This window comes from Mobula hypostoma, chromosome 8 (assembly GCF_963921235.1).
Source record: "Mobula hypostoma chromosome 8, sMobHyp1.1, whole genome shotgun sequence".
Classification (NCBI taxonomy): Eukaryota; Metazoa; Chordata; class Chondrichthyes; order Myliobatiformes; family Myliobatidae; genus Mobula; species Mobula hypostoma.
The window spans coordinates 98,373,612-98,398,188 of NC_086104.1; the positions used below are offsets into that span (position 1 = coordinate 98,373,612).

General features: G+C 41.9%; 1 protein-coding gene across 3 annotated transcripts in view; it reads right to left on the reverse strand.

Annotated features, from left to right (window-relative positions):
- Positions 1-2,189: 2,189 nt before the first annotated feature.
- The window catches only part of map3k4 (mitogen-activated protein kinase kinase kinase 4), a 213,894-nt gene continuing 191,506 nt past the window's right edge, over positions 2,190-24,577 (reverse strand). The window contains exons 22-28 of one of the 3 annotated variants that reach the window (XR_010018981.1): positions 24,315-24,431; positions 21,683-21,842; positions 16,847-16,969; positions 14,511-14,617; positions 10,435-10,614; positions 6,925-10,056; positions 2,190-4,125 (exon numbers count right to left, since the gene is read on the reverse strand). Coding sequence is in view for 1 of the 3 variants with exons in the window: in XM_063056417.1 (XP_062912487.1) it covers positions 10,036-10,056; positions 10,435-10,614; positions 14,511-14,617; positions 16,847-16,969; positions 21,683-21,842; positions 24,315-24,431 (708 nt within the window). In the remaining 2 variants the exon portion in view is untranslated. Of the gene's footprint in view, positions 4,126-5,652; positions 10,057-10,434; positions 10,615-14,510; positions 14,618-16,846; positions 16,970-21,682; positions 21,843-24,314; positions 24,432-24,577 lie in introns of those variants that run through there. The other 2 variants (XM_063056417.1, XR_010018982.1) reach the window with 2 other exon arrangements.

The window sequence follows — 24,577 nt, forward strand, 5'->3', positions numbered from 1 at the left end:
CAGTGCCCTACTGCTCACTGTTTAAGCCCTACCTGGAATTTTCAGCTAATTTTTCCAGCTGGTCCAGATCCCACTGCAAGCTTTGGTGGCCTTTCTCACAGTCCACCATGCCCCTATTCTTGGTGTCATCCATAAATTTGCTGATCCAGTTTCTAATCTTTTTTTGAATGTTTTGCCTTCTTTAGTCCCATCAAATTTCAGTTTTTTTCCCCCTCCATTCTTATACCACCCACCTATCTAGAATCCATGGCAGGAGCAGAAAAGCCCTCCACTTCTGGAGTTGAGCTATTCAGCTGCACAGCTCTCCCATTTCTACACTTATTGGTGCCTTTGAATTCTTGCCCCACAGAATCCTGTCTTAACTGCAATCAGAGCTCAGGTGAGGCGCTGCGCCATGACATAGCAAGGCAACAAACTGTTGTGCCTCAGGTCTGTAAGCCAGTACAGGACGTGGTTCTAGCACCAGTCAAACTGAAGCAAGCTGCTGATCTGTCATCAAAGCCAGAGTACAAACTTGCTGTGCATTTTCAATTGCTATTACATTAATTTGAAATAAAAGCTATTTATTTTCCCCCTCAGCAATAAAAGTTGTGTAGAATCCTGCACTTAAATTTCTGAGCATGAATTACATCCCATTATTTATCGAGTGAAAAAAGTGTTACGGCCAATATAAGAACCAGTTAAGGAAAAGTGAATGAAATTGCTGTGATTTCTTTAGTGAGGTGATTTTCTCCATTGTGCTGAATCTTTCAAGATCCATTTTCTGATGGTTTGAACAGTGAAAGCCACATCAATCTACACTCAGTGGCCACTTTATTAGGTACACGTTGTTAATTAAAATATCTAAACAAACAATCACGTGGCAGCAACTCAATGCATAAAAAAAACACACAGACATGCTCAAGAGATTTGGTGATTGTTCAGACCAAACATCAGACTGGGGAAAAAATGTGATCTAAGTGACTTTGACTGTGGAATGATTATTGGTGCCAGGCGGATGGTTTGCACATCTCAGAAGCTGCTGATCTCCTGGGATTATCATGCACAACAGTCTCCAGAGAATGGTGTGAAAAATAAAAAACAGCCAGTGAGTAGCAGTTCTATGGGCAAAAAGAGCCTTGTTAATGAGAGAGGTCCGAGGAAAATGGCCAGACTGTTTCAAGCTGACAGGAACTCAAATACCCATGTGTTAGAACAATGGTGTGCAGAAGAGCATCTATGAATGCACAATATGCCAAACCTTGAAGAGGACGGCCACAACCTACACTCAGTGACCACTTTATTAAGTACAGGAGGTACATAATAAAACGTTTATTGTTGAGAGCTAATTATTATTCTGCTGCCTGCTTTCTTTTATCTTAAGTTGATTTATCTAATGACTTGGGCTAGAATTAAATGCCTTACATTTCAAAAGCAGTGTTTAAGATTTGGGATGGCTGTAATATCATGCAGCAATTAACCCATTAAATTGCTACTGTGCAGTGATTTCTGCCTTCTAAAAATATATTTATCCACTCTGGTTATTATACTGGTGGGAGCAAAATGAAATTTGCACGCCAAGTCTGTTAGAGGTGCAGTTGTTCACTGTACCAGCGAGACCGATGCTCGGCACTAGCTGGGGGCTTTGGTTATTCAATGAAAGTTATCAACACATGCTTATGTTTGCTTAGAGTTTGTTGCTGCTATTCTCCAAGGGTCATCACCTTGCCATGGAGACGTCTGTGAGTACCTGAGCTCTCGAGACCTGTGCCCTCTGGAGATTAGCTCCTGGTAGGGTTATCAGTGGCAGTAAGGTGAAGGGGGAGGTTCCAGACAAAGAGCCATCCAACCACAACCTCAGCAGTGGAGCTGGTAGCATATGATGATTCATCCCAACAGTGAAGGCAAAGGAAGGCTGCAGTAGCCTTGCAAGCCATGCCACTAGCCCCTAATCCTGATCTGTCAAGACTGTGTGGTGGCTGTCTATGCATTAGCCCCCCACGTTCTCCATTATAACCCCTTGCGAGAACATCATACGTAATTCGAGTGATCACACTAATATTGTTGCTATCTAGCACAGAGAAAGTTGCATTCTTGCAGTAGGGTGGGGGGGGGGTGTTGACAACATTTGTATAACACCAGATTCCATTTAAAAGCTTACTACAACCAGTTTACATTTATTGAGCTCGCTGTCACAGTGGCCAATGTACACAGAGCTGATTCTACTAAAAACAAAATCATGATTGATTGATCGGACCAGTTTACATTGATGGTGGTGAAACATTTCACATCACAATTCCAGGCACTCCAGTGTGTTCAGTGCACCAAGTCCAGTCATTTGCTGACTATTTCTAGAATTTTACATTTAAAAAGCAGTAACTATCAGCAGCTCTTATGTTCATTAAAATAAGCTGTTAATTACCTCAGCCTGATTATGGTAAACAAGCTATTGGTCTGAATATTATAGTTGCATTGATGACAAATCTGATTATTTCACCATCTGGGAAAGGAGTGTGAGGATTTCTACAGCAGCATGGATTAAAATGGAACTCCAAAATTTGGTGTTTTCCGTAAGCCTTGTTTAGTTATTTTATCAAAACAGTAAATTCCTGATATTCCTGAACTGTTTGTTTTGTAATTCTACACAGTCTTTGTTGCTTGAGGCATAATTGCCATCATTATGGTCAGAACTATTCTGGCCCGAAATAGTTTTGGAGCAGTTTTGGACTTCTTATTTCAGGAAGAATGTGTTGGCATTGGAGCGTGTCCAGAGAAGGTTCATGAGAATGATCCTGGAAATGAAGGGTTAATGTATGAGGAGCATTTGGTGGCACTGGGCTTGTATCTGCTGGAGTCTGGACGAATGGGGGTGGGGCAGGGATTTCATTGATAGCGTGGATGTGGAGAGGATGTCTCCTATAGTGGGGTGTCTAGGACCAGAGGGTAACACCTCACAATAGAGGAACGTCGCTTTCGAACAGAGATGGAGGAATCTCTTCAGCCAGAAGGTGATGAATCTGTAGAATTTTATTCCACAAATGGTTATGGAGGCTAAGACATTGGGTATATTGAAAGTGAAGATTTCAAAGAGTCAAAGGTTATGGGAGAATGGAGTTGAGAAGGATAATACATTAGAATAATAATGTAAATAAGAAATGATGATTGGCCTAATTCTGCTCCTTGTCAAATATTTCAAGGTATAAACAATTTTAAAATATAAAGTTTATGCTGAATAAGCTGCTGTCATACCTTCAATAAGTAGATGAATAAAAACTGCCATTTTCCTTCCTGCTTTACTGAGAAGTCTTCAGTATAATTTAGCTGTTGAACCTTCTTACTGACATCACAGTTCTTGGACCTCAGCAGCCTCTCTGAATTGACAGCAGATGTCACTGGGTTTTTGTGGCCAACTTTGTTTGAAATTTACAATGAGGACTGTGCATCTGCACTCATAATATTTCTCATTAATCCAAGATTTCAAGCAATCTTTAAGCAAGAATCAAATTGCATTTGCTGGACTTTCTGTGGCTACTTAGAATAATTGTAAACATGATTTGATCTGGCACCTATTTCACCAGCATTAATTTAGTAGCATCCCTATTAACGTTCTTGGGCCATTCAAAATGAATTTTGAGAATGCTGTTCAAATACCCTCAGCTTCCAATTAACATAGTTTCAGGTCACTGCAAATTTTCTGTTGAAAAGCTAATGCTGTAAGGAAATACCATAAGTGGAATCATAAGTTGAGCGTTATCTCTGATATTGTTGCATTTTGAAGCTAGGTTAGGTAATATTTTGATATTTGGAACTTAGTGAATTGAAATATCAAACATCAAATTGAGCTCAAGTAGGAGGTGACTGCATTAACTTGACAGTGAGCGATGGCTCAAGTTCGGGGTGGCAGTGGCTTTAATGTACAATAGCGCCCTCTGGTGGCAATTGGCAAACAATTAACAGCTAAGATCTATACTTTAGTTGTAGGGTTTTGCAGGACTATTCATGGTTCAACCATAAAAATAGCAGTAGTGGGATTGCTCGAGTCAAATATTATGCTCTCCCAAGGGGTTGTCTATTGGCGGGTCCTCAGGTTGCTGTAGAGGCTGATCCGGGATCCACATATTCTGGTGCAGTGTGGGCAAGTTGTGCCTGTGGTTAGTTCAATCATAAAAAACAGGGATTCAAATTGAGCTGAAGTAGCAGGCTTACAAAAAAAAAAGTCACAGTTCTTTGTAATGTTGCCTGTGCACTCCTGGGTAAGTTCTATTCATAGCCCAACAACATCCATGACTAGTTCCCCTTTAGGAATGTCAATGTGGACAATTACTTCATCTGTCTTATTTCCTGTGTTTGCGGTAGCAGTTATTCTAAAATCATTTATTATACCTAGGACTTGGTTGCATTTGGACTTGACAACTTCAGTGGCAGTCTTCATTTTTTTATAAATCGATCCAAAACTCTGCCATTTGTACCACATCCTGGTTTTGTTTATTGGCTTCTCCTTCACAATTGTAATTGTTACTCTCGTCCTTCAGTTTTGACAGGATCCTTGTGGTCATATTACTAAATTTTTGTGGAATTCATGAACAAAAATGTAGCTATCAACCTTTGAAGTCAGTCTTACCTGCATTTAATCCCGTGAGAGGAATCAAAGGCAAATAATAAAGGAACTCAAGTAATTAAAGCTGTGGTTCCACTCAAGGTATTACAGGGGAAAATTTAAAATGTTTCATATTGGGCTGTGCTCTTGGCAAAGAAGTAAACCTTGGAGAATGTGAACAGAGTCTAAGAGGCAAAGTTTTGAAGCAATAAGACCAGGTAATAAATAGGTAGCACTTCCAGACTGCTATGGAATTTGGCAGTCTTCAATATACTGGAACAGAACCTTTAGTTTAACAGAGAACTCCTCATATTCTGAATGCTATTGTTGAGATCCCTTAAGTTGACTGATTTCAGGTCTTAAGTTGAATGCTCTTTGTACTTATCAGCAGTCTTAACACTTACATGGGCAAGTAACTTTTGGTTCAAAAATAACTTTTCTATACTGGACCCATAATGAACCGAATTCAGGGTATACGTGGCAAGTACTTCAGCATGGATTTGTGAAAGGAAAATCATGTCTGATGAATCTCATAGAATTTTTTGAGGATGTAACTAGTAGAGTGGATAGGGGAGAACCAGTGGATGTGGTATATTTGGATTTTCAAAAGGCTTTTGACAAGGTCCCACACAGGAGATTAGTGTGCAAACTTAAAGCACACGGTATTGGGGGTAAGGTATTGGTGTGGGTGGAGAATTGGTTAGCAGACAGGAAGCAAAGAGTGGGAATAAACGGGACCTTTTCAGAATGGCAGGCGGTGACTAGTGGGGTACCGCAAGGCTCAGTGCTGGGACCCCAGTTGTTTACAATATATATTAATGACTTGGATGAGGGAATTAAATGCAGCATCTCCAAGTTTGCGGATGACACAAAGCTGGGTGGCAGTGTTAGCAGTGAGGAGGATGCTAAGAGGATGCAGGGTGACTTGGATAGGTTGGGTGAGTGGGCAAACTCATGGCAGATGCAATTTAATGTGGATAAATGTGAAGTTATCCACTTTGGTGGCAAAAATAGGAAAACAGATTATTATCTGAATGGTGGCCGATTAGGAAAAGGGGAGGTGCAACGAGACCTGGGTGTCATTATACACCAGTCATTGAAAGTGGGCATGCAGGTACAGCAGGCGGTGAAAAAGGCGAACGGTATGCTGGCATTTATAGCGAGAGGATTCGAGTACAGGAGCAGGGAGGTACTACTGCAGTTGTACAAGGCCTTGGTGAGACCACACCTGGAGTATTGTGTGCAGTTTTGGTCCCCTAATCTGAGGAAAGACATCTTTGCCATGGAGGGAGTACAAAGAAGGTTCACCAGATTGATTCCTGGGATGGCAGGTCTTTCATATGAAGAAAGACTGGATGAACTGGGCTTGTACTCGTTGGAATTTAGAAAATTGAGGGGGGATCTGATTGAAACGTATAAGATCCTAAAGGGATTGGACAGGCTAGATGCGGGAAGATTGTTCCCGATGTTGGGGAGGTCTAGAACGAGGGGTCACAGTTTGAGGATAGAGGGGAAGCCTTTTAGGACCGAAGTTAGGAAAAACTTCTTCACACAGAGAGTGGTGAATCTGTGGAATTCTCTGCCACAGCAAACTGTTGAGGCCAGTTCATTAGCTATGTTTAAAAGGAAGTTAGATATGGCCCTTGTGGCTACAGGGGTCAGGGGGTATGGAGGGAAGGCTGGGTTCTGAGTTGGATGATCAGCCATGATCATAATAAATGGCGGTGCAGGCTCGAAGGGCCGAATGGCCTACTCCTGCACCTATTTTCTATGTTTCTATGTTTCTAAAATGTTTTTAAAAAGTGGAAGAACTCAGCAAGTAGCAAGAGGCAAAGGGTTCACTGCAAAATAATTACTGCACTTACATTTTTGCTTAAAAAGTTGAATCCAATAGAGTGTACAGTTACTAAGGAATTTGGCAGGAAAAGATTTAATAAACAGCACATGAAATGTGTTGTAGATCAGTACATTCCTCTTGCAGATCAGTATGTTTCTCTTGCTTTGGTCACTTGGACAATAAAACTAAGGTTGGTCAATTGCGGACAGGTCTGCAGGGTAAATGTACAGCTGAACACATTTAGAGCACAGTACAGGTCATTTTGCCCATGACGTACCTCTAAAGCACCTTTAAGATAAAGTACTTTTAATCCTACTTGAAGGTCAATCTAACGCTTCTAATCTGACCATCTGTGCTCAAGCTTTATGCAACTTAAATGTTAATCAAAACCAGGCCAAAGAAATAGTGTGCACATTCTGTAACTTGTTATTAACATAAGTAGACTAATTTGACTTCGAGTTGTTTGCAAATACTACAGTCTGACAAAACATTCAAAGCCCCAGGAACTTACATTATTTATACCACCTCATCGTTTCTTGGGACTTCTGTGATGGTTTATTTCTCTGAACTGAAATTTAAGTAGCCAAGCAGATCAGAGGAAGAAGAAATAACTCATTCAGTTCCACCTTTGGCAAGGTGTAAAGCAGGAGTATGATGGGAGATTTGACACCAGAGAACATTCCCACAGCTGCACTTTTGATTCAGTGCTCTGTAGTTGAAGATTCCCTTCCAAACCTGCAAATTAAACAAACATATTGGATCCTCGCCACCTAGGACCTCACCCAGCTACACACTTGACCTCTCAGTTACTGGTTCACTGCCTGCTTCCAGCTGCACTGACACAAGGTGTTCTCAAAAATAATTAGGGATGAGCACCAGAGCTTCCTTGGTCTTTTGGAAGATGGTGTATTCCTTGCAGAACTGTAGCTGCATTCCAGAAGAATTATCCTAAAACTAAGAATTTCAATATAAAACTGAAAAACTTTGTTGCAATTCCCCTGCTGTTGTAGCGGAACTAGTGTCTCATCCATGAGTCATTTTTGGCTTCTGAAGTATTTAGCCTTTGAACCGTTCAAATGCAGTAATTAAAACAAATGTTTTTCTTGTGGATTTACCAGCAATAGCTGAACACATGCCAGATGCAGTAAACTTGTTCAAAACCATATAACCATATAACAATTACAGCACGGAAACAGGCCATCTCAGCCCTTCTAGTCTGTGCCGAATGCTTACTCTCACCTAGTCTCACTGACCTGCACTCAGCCCATAACCCTCCATTCCTTTCCTGTCCATATAGTTATCCAATTTTACTTCCAATGACAATATCGAGCTTGCCTCTACCACTTCTACTGGAAGCCCGTTCCACACAGCTACCACTCTGAGTAAAGAAGTTCCCCCTAAACCTTTGCCTCCTAACTCTCAACTCATGTCCTCCTGTTTGAATCTCCCCCACTCTCAATGGAAAAAGCCTATCCACCATCACTCTATCTATCCCTCTCATAATTTTAAATACCTCTATCAAGTCCCCCCTCAACCTTCTACGCTCCAAAGAATAAAGACCCAACTTGTTCAACCTTTCTCTGTAACTTAGGTGCTGAAACCCAGGTAACATTCTTGTAAATCTTCTCTGTACTCTAAGTTGTTGACATCTTTCCTATAATTCGGTGACCAGAACTGTACGCAATACTCCAAATTTGGCCTTGCCAATGCCTTGTACAATTTTAACATTACATCCCAACTCCTATACTCAATGCTCTGATTTATAAAGGCCAGCATAACAAAAGCATTCTTCACCACCCTATCCACATAAGATTCCACCTTCAGGGAACTATGCACCATTATTCCTAGATCCCTCTGTTCTATCGCATTCTTCAATGCCCTACCATTTATCATGTATATCCTATTTTGATTAGTCCTACCAAAATGTAGCACCTCACACTTATCAGCATTAAACTCCATTTGCCATCTTTCAGCCCACTCGTCTAACTGGCCTAAATCTCTCTGCAGGCTTTGAAAGCCTACCTCATTATCCACAACTCCACCTATCTTAGTATCATCTGTATACTTACTAATCCAATTTACCACCCCATCATCCAGACATTTATGTATAGGACAAACAACATTGAACCCAGTATAGATCCCTGAGGCACACCACTAGTCACCGGCCTCCAACCTGACAAACAGTTATCCACCACCACTCTCTGGCGTCTCCCATCCAGCCACTGTTGAATCCATTTTACTACTTCAATATTAATACCTAATGATTGAAGCTTCCTAACTAATCTTACATGTGGAACCTTGTCAAAGGCCTTACTGAAGTCCATATAGACAACATCCACCGCTTTACCCTCGTCAGCTTTCCTAGTAACCTCTTCAAAAAATTCAGTAAGATTTGCCAAACATGACCTTCTATGCACAAATCCATGTTGACTGTTCCTAATCAGACCCTGTCTATCCAGATAATTATATATACACTATCTCTAAGAATACTTTCCATTAATTTATCCACCACTGACGTCAAACTTACAGGCTGATAATTGCTAGGTTTACTCTTACAACCCTTTTTAAACAATGGAACAAGATGAGAGCAATATACCAATCCTCGGGCACCATCGCGTGTTTCTAATGACATTTGAAATATTTCTGTCAGAGCCCCTGCTATTTCTACACTAACTTCCCCCAAGGTCCTAGGGAATATCCTGTCAGGACCCGGTGACTTATCCACTTTTATATTCCACAAAAGTGCCAATACTTCCTTTTCTTTAATCATAGTTTCCATAATTTCCCTACCTGTTTCCAGAAGCCTTAATTTTATGTCTTCAAAGAATGCAGTCAACTGTAGGAGGATAACTGTTCAAATATGGATTGAGTTGATTACAAAACAGATTGAATTTTAACCTATAATGAAGTGTGATCATCACAGTATTTGTAAAAAAAAATCCAAGCAGTTACTCCAAACTGTTACAATTCCTTCAATAGTAAAGCAATGGCTAAATCTAATTGAATATGCATTTTTCTCCCACGAAACAAAACACCAAAATGTTATGCAAGGAAGGTCCCCAACCATGTAGATTCATTCTCACTTCACCAGTATTCCTAAAATAAAGAATTTATTGGAAAACAATTGTATTTCATTAATCAGTCTACAGTTGCTGCAGAATAAACTTGAGTATGCAAACGTTCATGGGAGTCAGTGCATTCTTCTTCCACGATATAATAGGTTTGTAGTACAACAAACAGGATAAAAACATTTTACAAATTAGAATATTTGACAACACAAAACTTTGGAACCTATAGAAATTTGAAATACTATAGCCGGGTATTATGTTTTCCAAAAGCAAGGTATAGTAAGGGGATGGGTTATCGGGGGGATGGGGAGAGAAACCACAACAGTCTGTACAGTAGTAATGGCACTTCCAATAGAGCATGCAGCTTATTTTAATTTGTTAGACAGTCAAATGCCCAACGTGTGCAGTTTCAGACTGTCAGCTTCACAGAAGCAGTGGTACAGTGACCCTGGTCAGCTGTCCGTGTAGCCCACGGTTAGAGAGTGTTCTTGGCACTTGCAGTAGTGATTGCTTCTTGTGTGTCGGAAACCATTCGAGCTTTTGATCAGGCAGCCTCATTCTTCATCACAGCAAACCTGGACAGACAAAGTATCTTAAATTACAATCAAAATGGTAGTAGTTCAGTCCAAGTCATAGGAAAGTAACTGAGGGTTGATTCATCATTATAATGACTTGAAAGCAACTTAGAATGCTGCCCTAATTAAAGGAGTCAGGATGGGACAACATCTGCAGGTCTACACCAGTGAAAAGAGAGTATCAAAACATTAGCAGGCTATTTCAAAATGCCACAAACACACCCACCATGTCTAAGATATTTAGAGATCCATGAGCAGTAGTAGAACTACTCAGGCAGATCAATGAATGCTACCAAACAGCTTATAATCTTGTTATCTGCGAAAGCTGAGATCCAACTGAATCCGGAATTGAGACAAATAAATGAGCTTTCACAGTACCTTGACAAAAGGGTGATCCAGAAGTTGGCTAGATGTCCACCGGTGCTTTGGATCGCTTTCCAGGCAATAGGACAAAAAGTCCTTGCCTTCTGGGCTTAACCGTTCTGGGATGGGAGGCTTGTGACCCATTCCCACCTTGTACATGATCTGGAAGTTGTGCTCATACTCATGCCAAGGCCTCTGCAAAATAATTGAAAGAAGAATTTGGGAGTTTCAGACAGTATTAAATAATGAAAACAAATTTCACACAGCAAAACAAATCATACACACAGCTTTCTGGACTACAATCCTATCCGTTGTAAAGGGTAATCAAAGGTCAAACAATGGGAAGAAGGTAGCTGAATGACACTTACATTACAACAAATAAAAGGTTCCTAGAAGCTGAAGTAAAGTGTAATCTCTGCATTTAGAGTGAAAATGAAACTGGACTTAAAAAAGAATATTCCAGGTAGCTGCACCAAATACTGTAATGTACCCACAAATGCTCCTGTAATATGATTACTAAACAACTTAATCAACACAGGTCTGTGTATAGCTTGCTAGTGCAATATTTAAAAATTATTGTATATTCAAAAAAATACAATGTAAAGCCAAATTTTGACATTCATATTAGCATTTGTAACTGGCAAGAAAGCAAGTTTTATTTCTGGAGTGTGAATGTTTTATTGCCATTAAAATACTTGCGCCATTTCCTCCAATTTTCTCTACAGGCTGGTTTGCTCTCCTCCTGACTAGCTAATATCTGGAAATGTACAAGAGCAGGATGGATCTATCTAGACTACCAAAACCACTTCGCTGTTGTACCTTAATAAATTTACTTTAAACTTTGAAGTTAAGTACATATATGTAACTCTGAATAATTTTCACAGAACAAAGAAACAACAGAATCACTGAGACTGACTAACAACCGATATGCAAAAGACACAGTGTAAATGCAAAAAAAAAACACAATAAGTAAATAAATAATATTGAGAACATGCGTTGTAGAGTTCTTGAAAGTGAATCCACAGGTTGTGTTGAGGTGAGTAAAGTTACCCACGCTGGTCAGGAGCCTAATGGTTGAAGGGTGATAACTGTTCCTGAACCTTGTGGTGTGGGATTCTTTCCTGTTGGCAGCAGTGAGACCAGCGCGCAGCCATTGAAATGTGCAGTGTTAACCGGAAGAGGCTCTCCTTTATGGTTAGTAAAATAATTTTTAAATGATACGCAGAAACAAAATAGTTCTGCAAAACAAGCATTGTCTCCCTGTAGCAGACACTGCACTTCCGACCACACAGACAATTCCAGCATTCAGAGATCTTCAAGGAACGGATTAACAAATTTTCACAACACAGCAAAGCCCTCTGCAGTGACAGTGGACACACCAGGTATTTCAAAGGTGATTAAAGCCTCGTCTTAAATGCTACTTTAGCCTCCTCAACACAATGATTTTCCCTCAGAGTCCAAAATAAACTATTTTGGAATATCCTCATATAGTAAAAGTGAAAGTGCAAGTAATTATTGAATTGCGTGTAATTTGAATAGGTGAAAGAAACAATTTTAACCATCTAGGAAACAAGTTTGTTTTATGCCACTGTCACAAATGTCATTCAACCAACTATTTACAATCTAGTACAGGAAAATGATGATCAGGTGCAAGACCAGCCTTGATCTTATTGAACAGCAGAGCAGGCACAAGGGGCTGAATGGCCTACTCCTGCTTCTGTTGATGTATGTTGTGGTGAGATGATTTGATTCACATCAAAAGTAATTCTTTAGAGAAACTTGTAATAATTAAGTCACTATTCCAAAAGTTCCTCTAAAGATGAAATTCATAAAATGTGGTCATTTAAATTCACTTTATATTTATTTCAAATTACCATTTAAGATTTGGTCACCAGAAAAGACATTGGCTATGAATGTCAATCAAACACTTTTGCTTGAGGGACTCATTTACAATTTTCTGTTTCAGCAAAGAAAACAATTATGTGATTCACATAGAGAACAAACACTTTTGTCCTGCTGTCAATAAGACTTTAGACTGGGCATGACTCACCATTTGACTAACCTGGACAACTTCCCAGTGATGAGCTGTAATCCAGCTGACTCATCTATTGGTCAATTTGAATCTGGAGGAAATATTACAAAGCAAACCCAACCCCCTTGCAAGGATCAGAGGATTCTGACTCATATCCCAAGACACTTGATTAAAGCTTTTGGTACTTAAATGAATCATACAAAGATACAAAGTAGCTTGGAGTCTTGGTGCTGAAAACTGAATCTTGGTTTTCTCAAAGCCGAGAGAAAATTTAAAAAATCAGAAGTGCAAAGGGACTAGGGAGTCCTCATGCAGGACTCCCTAAAGATTAACACAGGTTGAGTTTGTGGTAAGGAAGGTAAATGCAATGTTAGCAATCATTTCAAGAGGACCCTAGAATATAAAAGCAAGCATCTGATACTGAGGCTTTATAAAGCATTGATCAGACCACATGAAATACTGTGGGCAGTTTTGGACCCCTTATCTGAAAAAAAATGTACTGGCATTTGAGAGAGTCCAGGAGGATCACAAGAAGATTCTGGGAATGAAAGGGTTAAGTATGAGGAGTGTTTGATGGTCCTGGGCCTGTACTCACTGGACTTTACAAGAATTGGGGTGGGGCGGGGGGTTAGAATCTCATTGAAACCCATCGAATACTGAAAGGCCTAGACAGTGTGGATGTAGAGATGCTTCCTATGGTGGGGAAGTCTGGGACCAGAGGGTAAAGCCTCAGAATGGAGGGACATCCACTTAGAACAGAAATGAGGAGGAATTTCTTTAGCCAGAGGGTGATGAATCCGTGGAATTCATTGTCACAGATGTCATTGGGTATATTTAAAGTGGAGGTTGATAGGTTCTTAATTAGTCAGGGTGTCAAAAGTTACAAGGAGAAGGCAGTAGAAGTGGAACTGAGAGGGATAATAAATCAGCCATGATGGAATGACAGACCAGACTTGATGAACTGAATGGCCTAACTCTGCTCCTATGTCTTACGGTGTTAAATAGATGCACTGTTCAATTTTAAACGTGTGTGGGGAGAAGCAGCTAAAGGTCACAGGTGTCAGATCTAGGACTCAGCAGCCTCTGTCTGACACAATGTGGTACCAGTGCTCCAGTCCAGTATGCAAACGCCACTGCTCCAACACATCACTTGAAACTGCCACCAACCTCTACCCAGAGACCACAGATTTCACCCTAGTTTGTGGAACACGCCATTAAAGGAGAGCTCCAGGTAAATGTTTCACAAACATCTTAGATGTTCACACACACACACACTCACTCATACTCATTCAGTGGCAACTTTATTAGGCACAACTGTCGTTAATGCAAATATCTAATCAGCAAAATGTGGCAGCAATTCAATACATAAAAGCACGCAAGATATGGTTAAGAGGTTCAGTTGTTCAGACCAAACATCAGAACAGGGAAGAAATGTGATCTAAGTGACTTTGACCATGAAATGATTGTCGGTGCCCGAAGATGTAGCCTGAATATCGGAAGCTTCTGATCTCCTGGGATTTTCACACACAACAGTCTCTAGAGATTACAGGGAATGTTATGAACAACAAAAATCATCCAGTGAGCAGCAGTTCTGTGGCTGAAAATGCTTTGTTAATAGGAGGTCAGAGGAGAATGGCCAGACTCAGTCAAGCTGACAGGAAGGCAACAGCAACTCAAATGATAGTGGTGTGCAGAGCATCTCTGAATGCACAACACTGAACCTTACAGCAGCAGACCAGGAACATGCTCTTAGTGGCCACTTCATTAGGTAGAGGAGGGACTTATAAAGTGGCGACTGAGTGCATATACCAAATCAGGAGCTGTGGCCCTTGGAGTCTGTTCCGCCACTTGCTGACCTGATCTTGGCTTCCTGCCTGACTCCTATGCCCTTCAAATCTCTTTCAGTCCAAAATAAAACTGAAAGTTACAGAATCTACACAGAAACGCTGTTACCCGAGGTGTGCTTGAGCACGTTACCATGCAGAGTCTCTGACAGTCATTACAGATTGCCACATACACCAAAATGAATATCCATGCATCACCATTCTACACATCTCACCTTGCCTGTGACCATTTCCACAAGGACACACCCAAGACTCCACACATCTGCAGCACGTCCATGTCCTTCACCCTTTGCTCTGGTGATAACTTCAGGGGCCATATAAGCTTTAATAGAACAAAACAGACATCAAGTTAATTAAGCAACACACATCAAAGTGCTGTTACAAGTGGCTGCGGTACTTCAAATTTAAAAGCTCACTGCATAGTGCGTTAAATCCCCAGCATCTACTTCCAGGCAATGTTATATTCTGAAACCACCTTGTCTCTGAAAAGGGACTGGTACCAGCCCAAACATATTGAGCATTCTAATATCCATTCCAAATCCCTTCAGTCAAAGTTAATAAGTACTAACACTGTCAGTGGCTATCTGCAGAATCCAACAGGAAGTACAACCCAAGGATTAAACATTCCCTGGTTTGATATCCAGTGAACTATTCAACATCAGCCAAGTCAATGGCAGTCAGTGATTACTGGTTCCAGCACTCACGAGGTTGGAGAGAGAGGGGATGTAGTGGGGTAAGCAGTAAGAGAGGGCAGATGAAAAGGTTATGGGGATGAGAGAAATAATCAGCCAAGATGAAATGGTGGTGTAGACTCAGTGGGTTGAATGGCCTAATTCTGCTCCCATGTCTCATGGAAACTGTTCGTGAACAATAGCTGGGACACAAACACCTGAGCAATCCATTAACTTAACACAGAAGTGGGACTAGATAACAGGACATATCCTGCGTACACAAACCCTACCCCAATGGGAATCAGTACATGCAAGGAAAGATCATAAAAGACTCCCATATTTAAACAAAATATCCAAGTCCAAAAATCAAGCAACACACATAAAAGTTGCTGGTGAACGCAGCAGGCCAGGCAGCATCTATAGGAAGAGGTAGTCAACGTTTTGGGCCGAGACCCTTCGTCAGGACTAACAAAGAAGAGCTAGTAAGAGATTTGAAAGTGGGAGGGGGAGGGGGAGATCCGAAATGATAGGAGAAGACAGGAGAGGGAGGGATGAAGCTAAGAGCTGGACAGTTGTTTGGCAAAAGGGATATGAGAGGATCATGGGACAGGAGGCCCAGGGAGAAAGAAAAGGGACAGGGAGGGAAAAAAACCAGAGGATGGGCAAGGGGTATAGTGAGGGGGACAGAGGGAGAAAAAGGAGAGAGAGAGAGGGAGAGAGAGAGAGAGAGAGAGAGAGAGAGAGAGAGAGAGAGAGAGAGAGGGAGAGAGGGAGAGAGAGAGAGAGAGAGAGAGAGAGAGAGGGAGAGAGGGAGGGAGACGGAGACGGAGAGGGAGAGGGAGAGGGAGAGGGAGAGGGAGAGGGAGAGGGAGAGGGAGAGGGAGAGGGAGAGGGAGAGGGAGAGGGAGAGGGAGAGGGAGAGGGAGAGGGAGAGGGAGAGGGAGAGGGAGAGGGAGAGGGAGAGGGAGAGGGAGAGGGAGAGGGAGAGGGAGAGGGAGAGGGAGAGGGAGAGGGAGAGGGAGAGGGAGAGGGAGAGGGAGAGGGAGAGGGAGAGGGAGAGGGAGAGGGAGAGGGAGAGGGAGAGGGAGAGGGAGAGGGAGAGGGAGAGGGAGAGGGAGAGGGAGAGGGAGAGGGAGAGGGAGAGGGAGAGGGAGAGGGAGAGGGAGAGAGAGAGAGAGAGAGAGAGAAAAAGAATGTGTGTATATAAATAGATAACGGATGGGGTACGAGGGGAAGGTGGGGCATTAGTTTAAGTTTGAGAAGTCAATGTTCATGCCATTAGGTTGGAGGCTACCCAGACGGAATATAAGGTGTTGTTCCTCCAACCTGAGTGTGGCTTCATCTTTACAGTAGAGGAGGCCAGAGATGATGTCCTTTCATCCTAAATTCTACAGACAAAGCAGCCGCCATCCTATCAAACACCTTCAGAAACTTGCATCTATTTCATTGGGGAACTTGAGCTTACAAACGTATTTTACCTGATCTTTCCTCAGTCAGTCCTACCGTTTTACAAATCAACTTAATAAACCATTGATACATTGTGTCCCTGACATGTCCATTCATATGGCAGACCAGGGTGATCTCCCCTGAAGCCCTTTGCTGATGCAGTGAGACTCTGCACTCTTGATCAGAACACTCCTTTAACACTAGCTACACTGCTTCAACTCACTGAAAGACAGGTGTTACCTACAGGCAGGGATTCACTCTCCATCATCCAAATGTTTCATCAAAACCTACTGCTACTGGGGCATCAGCCTGGAGAAGGTAAGTATATTAAATCGGAAAAGTAAAGCCCAGCCATTTGCATCACATACACACCATGTCCACAGACACAAATGGATGCCTCGTGGGAAAAGGAAAACTCCAAACAAGCATCTTACCAGCAGTCCCAAGGGTACTGTTCACTTCACCAGGCATGGTCTGTGCAATATTCTTCAGTTTAACTGAACAACCAAAGTCTCCCAGTTTGATCAGACCCGATGAGGTGAGGAAAATATTGGCACCTAAGAATAATGAAAATTAAAGGTTTGCTAAATTACAAAAAATCATTGCTATCAAACTCAGTGTGATGTTTCATCATCCAGGACCCCCACCGTTCTCCCTTCTCACCGCTTCCATCAGGGAAGGGGGTACAAGAGCCTTAGGTCCCTCACCATCAGGTTCAGGAACAGTTAATACCCTTCAACCATCAGGCCCCTGAACCAGCATGGATAACCTCATTCACCTCAACTCTGAACTGATTCCACAACCTATGGAATCAGGACTCTACAACTCATGTTTTCAATTTATTTTGTTTTTATTTTGTTATTTATTTGCACAGTTTGTCTTCTTTTGCACATTGATTGTCAATATGTGTGTAGTTTTTCACTGACTATTGCATTTCTTTAACTGTGAATGCCTGCAAGAAAATGAATCTGAGTGACTTGTTAATAAATTTATTTTGAATCTTGAGCCAGGATAGCACAAGGAATAATTGAGAGTATCACTTTTGCAAAAGCAAAATATTGCTGGAAATCTGAAACAAAAGTGCTTGAAATACTCAAGCAGCACTTGGGAAGAGACATATGGTTAACAATCTTGGGTTGTGTCCATCATAGTTAACATGATCTGAAGTGTTAGTTTTCTCGCTCCATAAATAATACCTTACCAGTTGAACGTTGGCAGGATTCACTGTTAGTGGGTGAAGTACCCAATCAGTTCTTCATGCAACCAAAGACAAGTATGCCAGGAAAAACTTTTAACTCAGTCACTGGAGCCACCAACATCTTCAGCTGATGACCAGAAAGACCCAGGTGTTATTGTACAAGTCACTGAAGGCCAACATGCAGGCACAACATGTGATTGGGAGGGCAAAGATTATGCTTTTATAACAGCAGTATTCAAATAAAGGAGTAGACATTGTTCTGTACTCCTTTATCAGACCTCTTGAGACTGCCCAGGGTAGTGTATACAGTTTTACTTTTACTACCTCCTCACCTCTGAGGGCATGGATTGAAGATTCATTGGGTGGCAGATTTGCCGTGCAAGGGGAGATCGAGGAAATGGCCCGAATCCTTCAGAGCTCAGAAGAATGGGAGGAGATCTTAGTGAATCTAACAAAATTCTTTCAGGGGCAATAATCTGCTGAAGGACCTTAGCAAGTCGTGCAGCATCTATGTGAAGAAAGGAATTGTTAACATTTAGGGATATTTTAGCTCAAATCGTTGACAGTTCTTTTCCTCTCACAGACAGTGCTTGACCCACAGAGTTCCTTCAGCAGATTCCCTGTTGCTCCCGATTCCACCATTTGTCATCTTGTGTGTCAGCAGGGACTAATGCTCTGTAAGCAGGAGTCATGGTCTCAGGATACGAGGAAACACAATGAGGGCTAAGGTGAGGAGAAACCTCTTCACTCAAAGGGTGACGGATGTTCAGAATTACGCACCCCAGAGGGAAGCTCAGTCAGGGGATTAGGGATAGGGTGGAAGATGGAGCTGAGGTAGATCAGCCATGATCTTGGTGAAGGGCAAGGAGAGGGATAAATGATCCACCCCTATTCTTAGTTCTCCAGGGGCAGCTGTCACCCTGATAAGAGCAAACCCACTGCTCTGATGGAAACCCTTAAAGCCACCACATATTTATTTGCTCTCTACCAATGACTTTGACGTGGATGTAAGGAGCAAACATGGCAAGAAAGTCACCACTTATTTTACTAAAGGAAATTCAGCTATGGGCATATTTGCGATTGCTGGAAAACCCGGCATTAATTTCCAATCCTGAGCTGCCTTCCAGAAACTGATGGTCAGATGCTTTTTTTTTTGAACAACTGGTGTTCCTTTTGGGGAAAACCCTGGATGCTGCAGGATTTAAGCACAGTCCACTTAAAATCAGCAAAGTACTTTCTGAATGGTTGTTTTGTACTCTTTCTGATGGCTGATTAACACTTTACCACGACACTCCTCCACTGTTCAAATGCCCAGTTTAAATGAACATGTTTTGACCATTTAAAAGAACGAAAGCTTTGTATCTGGAACTCCGCAGGTCAGGCAGCATATCTGGAGAGGAGTAAAGCGCTGATATTTTGGGGTGGGCCGAGATCTATCCTCAGGACTGATGAAGGGTCTCGGACCGAAACTTTGGCTCTTTATTCCAATCCATAGGTGCTGCTTGACCTGCTGAATTCCTCCAACATTTTGAATATGTTACACTCGATTTCCAGCATCTGCTGAATCTCATGTTTATCACACTTTGTATCAGATGTTATAAAAATGACATCAGTGTCAAAGCAAACTGATCCGGCCTTCAACAGCCAGGTTTCAGTGAATCTGCCCATTGCAGAAGCACTGGTTGGGTAAAGAGTAACAACATTGCCAACAATACATTACTACTAGTTTCATAGCTGAGTGAAGGGCATGAATGTATTGGTTGGATGGATTATAGTTAATGACTTAGCACAGCAGTCAGAAACAATTGGTACTGGCTGCAGATACTTACCAACCACTATCAACACCTTTAATATGTTTCAAGGTTGTGCTGGAAATGTACTCACAAATTATATGCTCAACAGTACTTGTGTTACACAAGGTTTCAATCAACAGTTACAACTGCATTACAGTCATAATGATTATTATATAATATAACTTGGAGTACAACTGAGTAATTATTTGGAGGGCAGTTCAGGATTGGAAACCAAATGAAGACTAGGAACGAATTCTGATCCATAAGACATTGGAGCAGAATCACACTATTCGGCCCATCGAGTCTGCTCCGCCTTTTCATCATGGCTGGTCCACTTTCCTCTCAACCCCATTCTCCTTAGCACAAAATACTCTGCAGATGCCGGGGTCAAAGCAACACGCACAAAACGCTGGAGGAACTCAGCAGGTCGGGCAGCATCCGTGGAAACGATCAGTCAACGTTTCAGGCCGAGACCCTTTGTCAGGACTCATTCTCCTGCCTTCTCCCCGTAACCTTTCATGTCCTGACTAATCAAGAATCTATCAACCTCCACCTTAAACACACCCAATGACTTGGCCTCCAGTGCCACCTGTGACAATGAATTTCACAGCTTCATCATCCTCTGGTTAAAGGAATTCATTCTAATCTCCGTTTTGAATGCACATCCCTCTATTCTGAGGTTGAGCCCTCTAGTCCTAGACTCCCTCATCCTCTCCACATCCACTCGATCAAGGCCTTTCAACATTTAATAGGTTTCAATGAGATCCTTACTCCCCCTAACCATTCTTCTATATTCCACTAAGTACAGGCCATCAAACACACCTCATATGACAAGCCTTTCAATCCCAGAATCATTTTCGTGAGCCTCCTCTCCACTGTCAGCACATCCTTTCCTAGATAAGGGTCCAAAACTGCTCACAACACTCTAAGTGAGGCCCCACCAGTATTACATCCTTGTTTTGTATTCCAGTCCTCTCAAAATGAATGCCAACATTACATTTGCCTTCCTCACCACCAACTGAACCTGCAAGTTAACCTTCAGGGAATCCCTTGCTCCTTTGTAAATTTGTGCTGACTGCAATACACCAATTGAATTACTTGGCCAGGACCAGACATGAACTTGGCAGATTTATAATTGTTTGTCAAAAATAATCCAGTTGGTGGCTAGCCTGCTTTCAGCAATCTGACCATTACAGCCAGTAAACTCTGCATTGTTGAAGGCTGCTATTTCATGAATTTTATGGAGTCCATCAATGAAAATACAAGCACAGAACCAGAGAAATAGTGTCACTTTTAATTCTTGCAGGATGCTCAGCCACAATCTCACAATGAGGCACAGATTTAGCATGTATTTAAACAGAACAGGCGATGTAGAATTTCAGGGTCAGGTAAAATTCTTGACACTGTCTCTTCTCCACAGAATAGAAGTAACTCCTGACTGTTCAAATGTCCATCACTCTGATACAAGATCTTTCTTGACCTTGTCATGAACTTCAACTTTTTCGATACCCACTTCAATTTAGGTAACTAATCTTGACATCATACTGTGGCTATTCAATTATTGAGTACGACATATTACTGGTCTTATTTACCTGTCAATTCCTGTCTCTTAAGGTGAAGTAAGTACATTTGTATAAGCCCTATCCCTTTTACAGGATAGTTATTTGTTTAACAAAAATAGCTTAATCATATATTAAGACCCCATTTTAATTTAGTGCTTTCAAATTTACAGGGATGTTTCCAGGACTTGAGGACTGGTGTTCTAAATAAAATTTGAATAGATTGGGACTGTCTTCCATGGATTGTAGGAGAATGAGGGGAGGTTTGATAGTATACAAAATTATGAGGCGCATAGATAGGGGAACTGCATGCAGACTTTTCTCTACTGAGGTTGGGTGAGACTAGAATTAGTTGTCATGAGTTAAGGGTGACAGGTGAAATGTTTAAGGGGTACATGGGGGGAGGGGAACTCCTTCACTCTGAGGGTGGTGAGTGTAGAATGAGCTGCCAGCAGAAGTGGAGGACCCTGGTTTGACAGATGTCTGGATAGGTACATGGATGGGAGGGGTATGAATAGCTACGGTCCAGGTACAGGTCAATGAGACTAGGCAGAATAATAGTTTAGCATGGCCTTGATGGGCCAAGGGGCCTGTTTCTATGCCACCCTATTGTCTAATTATCTCTACATTTGGAAGTGTGTTTAAACAATAAACAAAGAGTTTGTGGAAAAGCAGCAGCAGAGATGAACTTGCAATATTGGAAAGAGAAGTGTGCATTACCCTTGATATCCCGGTGCACGATTCCATGTTCATGTAGCACATTGATAGCTGTGGTGATCTGCTTGGTATACAATCGAATTACATGCTCCTGTAGACCAAGCCTAGCTACCTCTTCCAAGGTGCCTTCATCGCAGTACTCCATGAAGATGTACATTTCTTCCTGAGCCAAAGATAAACACCAAGTTTAACATGCAAAGCAGCTACATAGCCCAAAGAGAATCAACAAAATAAGCATGATATTTAATCACAAGAATCGCATCAAACAAAAGATTCACCTACATGTCTTGGGACGAAGAACACTTTCTCCCTCTAAATTATATATTCCCATATATATGAAGGACAAATAAATGGAGAACAGTTTTTGAGTTATGTTGCACGACTGAAACTGGGAATAACGCTTTGACAAAGCTCGCTGAGGCTCACAAACATGGCACTAATCCTTAGTTGTAAAGAATAATTGCAGGAGTTTAGAAGAATCAAAGTGGGGGGAGGGGGAAATCTCACTGAAACTGATTGAATATTGAAAGGCCTAGATAGAAGGGATACAGAGTGGTTGTTTCCTATAGTGGGGGAGTCTAGGACCAGAGGGCATACCTTCAGAATAGCAGGACATCCCTTTAGAACAGAGATGAGGAGGAACTTCTTTTGCCAGAAGATAGCGAATCTGTGGAATTCATTGCCACAGATGGCTGTGGAGGCTAAGTTATGGGGTATATTTAAAGTGGAGGTTGACAGGTTTTTGATTAGTCAGGCCATCAAAGGTTATGGGGAGAAGGCAGTAGAAGTGGGGTTGTGAGGGATAATAAATTGACCATGATGGAACGGCAGAGCAGACTCGATGGGCCGAGTGACCGAATTCTGCTCCTGTCTTATAGTCTTACTTCCTAAAGGGGACTGCCCTATACGGGGCACTAGGGACACAACTTGCCCAAGAGTGTGAGAGAACAAAACTGTCATGAAGGGTGTAAACTGCAAGATATTTACATGGAACACACATCAAAGTTGCTGGTGAACGCAGCAGGCCAGGCAGCATCTATAGGAAGAGGCGCAGTCGACGTTTCAGGCCGAGACCCTTCGTCAGGACTAACTGAAGGAAGAGTGAGTAAGGGATTTGAAAGCTGGAGGGGGAGGGGGAGATGCAAAATGATAGGAGAAGACAGGAGGGGGAGGGATAGAGCCGAGAGCTGGACAGGTGATAGGCAAAAGGGGATACGAAAGGATCATGGGACAGGAGGTCCGGGAAGAAAGACGGGGGGGGGGGTGACCCAGAGGATGGGCAAGAGGTATATTCAGAGGGACAGAGGGAGAAAAAGGAGAGTGAGAGAAAGAATGTGTGCATAAAAATGAGTAACAGCTGGGGTACGAGGGGGAGGTGGGGCCTAGCGGAAGTTAGAGAAGTCAATGTTCATGCCATCAGGTTGGAGGCTACCCAGACGGAATATAAGGTGTTGTTCCTCCAACCTGAGTGTGGCTTCATCTTTACAGTAGAGGAGGCCGTGGATAGACATGTCAGAATGGGAATGGGATGTGGAATTAAAATGTGTGGCCACTGGGAGATCCTGCTTTCTCTGGCGGACAGAGCGTAGATGTTCAGCAAAGCGGTATTTACATGGGACCGGATTCTGTTTAATTGTGTTCAAGTGGGAACCACATAGATCCAAAATGCCAGTTGGTATTAAAGGACAGAGCAGCAACGTGTATGAGTTCAGAACAAAAAAAAATCTTATTAAAGTGGTGGGAGAGTGGTGAGAGGAAGGCACACATTAGGTACATATTGCACAATGTGATTCTAGCACTATCACAAGAAACAAAGCTGTTATTATTATTATGCCCAACTTGCCAACAACTCTGCTTTCTACATCTAGGTGTGGGTCACTTTAACCTGGACACAACTCATCTGGCTCACATCCACAATGCAGAGGACACGACACGTAGGTGAGGCAGAATCAGAATAAAGTTAATATTCCAGTCCTTTCACTAGAATTGCCTGATCACATAGTTTTTAGGTAAATGGGACAAAAGTCCTTTTAAGACAGTTTGCATTGTGGAAGGGCTTTCAGTCTTTGACTGGTTGGCATTTAAATGGGATAGATTTCTAATTGCAGAGAAAATTAGAATACCCTTAGACAATTCAGTGGAGAATCACAGATTTCTGTTGATCTCTGCTCCCGAATGAGCTCTCATTTGTACTCTAGAATCTCATCTTGTTTACAGCTCCAGAAATAACATTCATGAAAGGACCCTCAGCCAGGACATATATCCCTCCCTCAGATTTCCTCTGTCAAAAGTCTCAGCTGACGTAAAGTTTTGGCACACTGTACTTTTGCCCAGAGGTCAACCTACATTAAAGGATCTAGGGAAAAGATCAAGGGCTCGATCATTTCTCTTGCTGAACTTCAATGCCATTAGCTAGTCTGGGACATTAACTTAAACACCATATGACAAAATTTTCCATGCACAGATGTTCCTCTTTCGAAACACTGACCCAGTGACTTATAAAGGCCAACCTTCTACCTTGCACTTCTGGTTCAATACAGGTCAACGGGACAGGAAATCAAGACAAAGTACTCTTTTCTGTAAAACGGACTGGGTATTTGAATCAGTACATCTGATGGGTACTTGAATTACTTACTCTGTGAAGTTCTACACCAAAATATCTAACCAGGTTTGGGTGTTTGATACCTTCAAAAATTTTCAATTCATCTGCAGTCTCCTTGATTGTTTTGTGATCATTTGGCTGGAATCTGATCTATAGATAAAGGACATCAAACCATAAAGTCAGTACACAAGAAAAGGAGTTGCATATACAGTTGCAAGAAAAGGTTTGTCAACCCTTTGCAATTACCTGGTTTCCTGCATTAATTAATTACTCATACAATGTGGCCTGATCTTCAT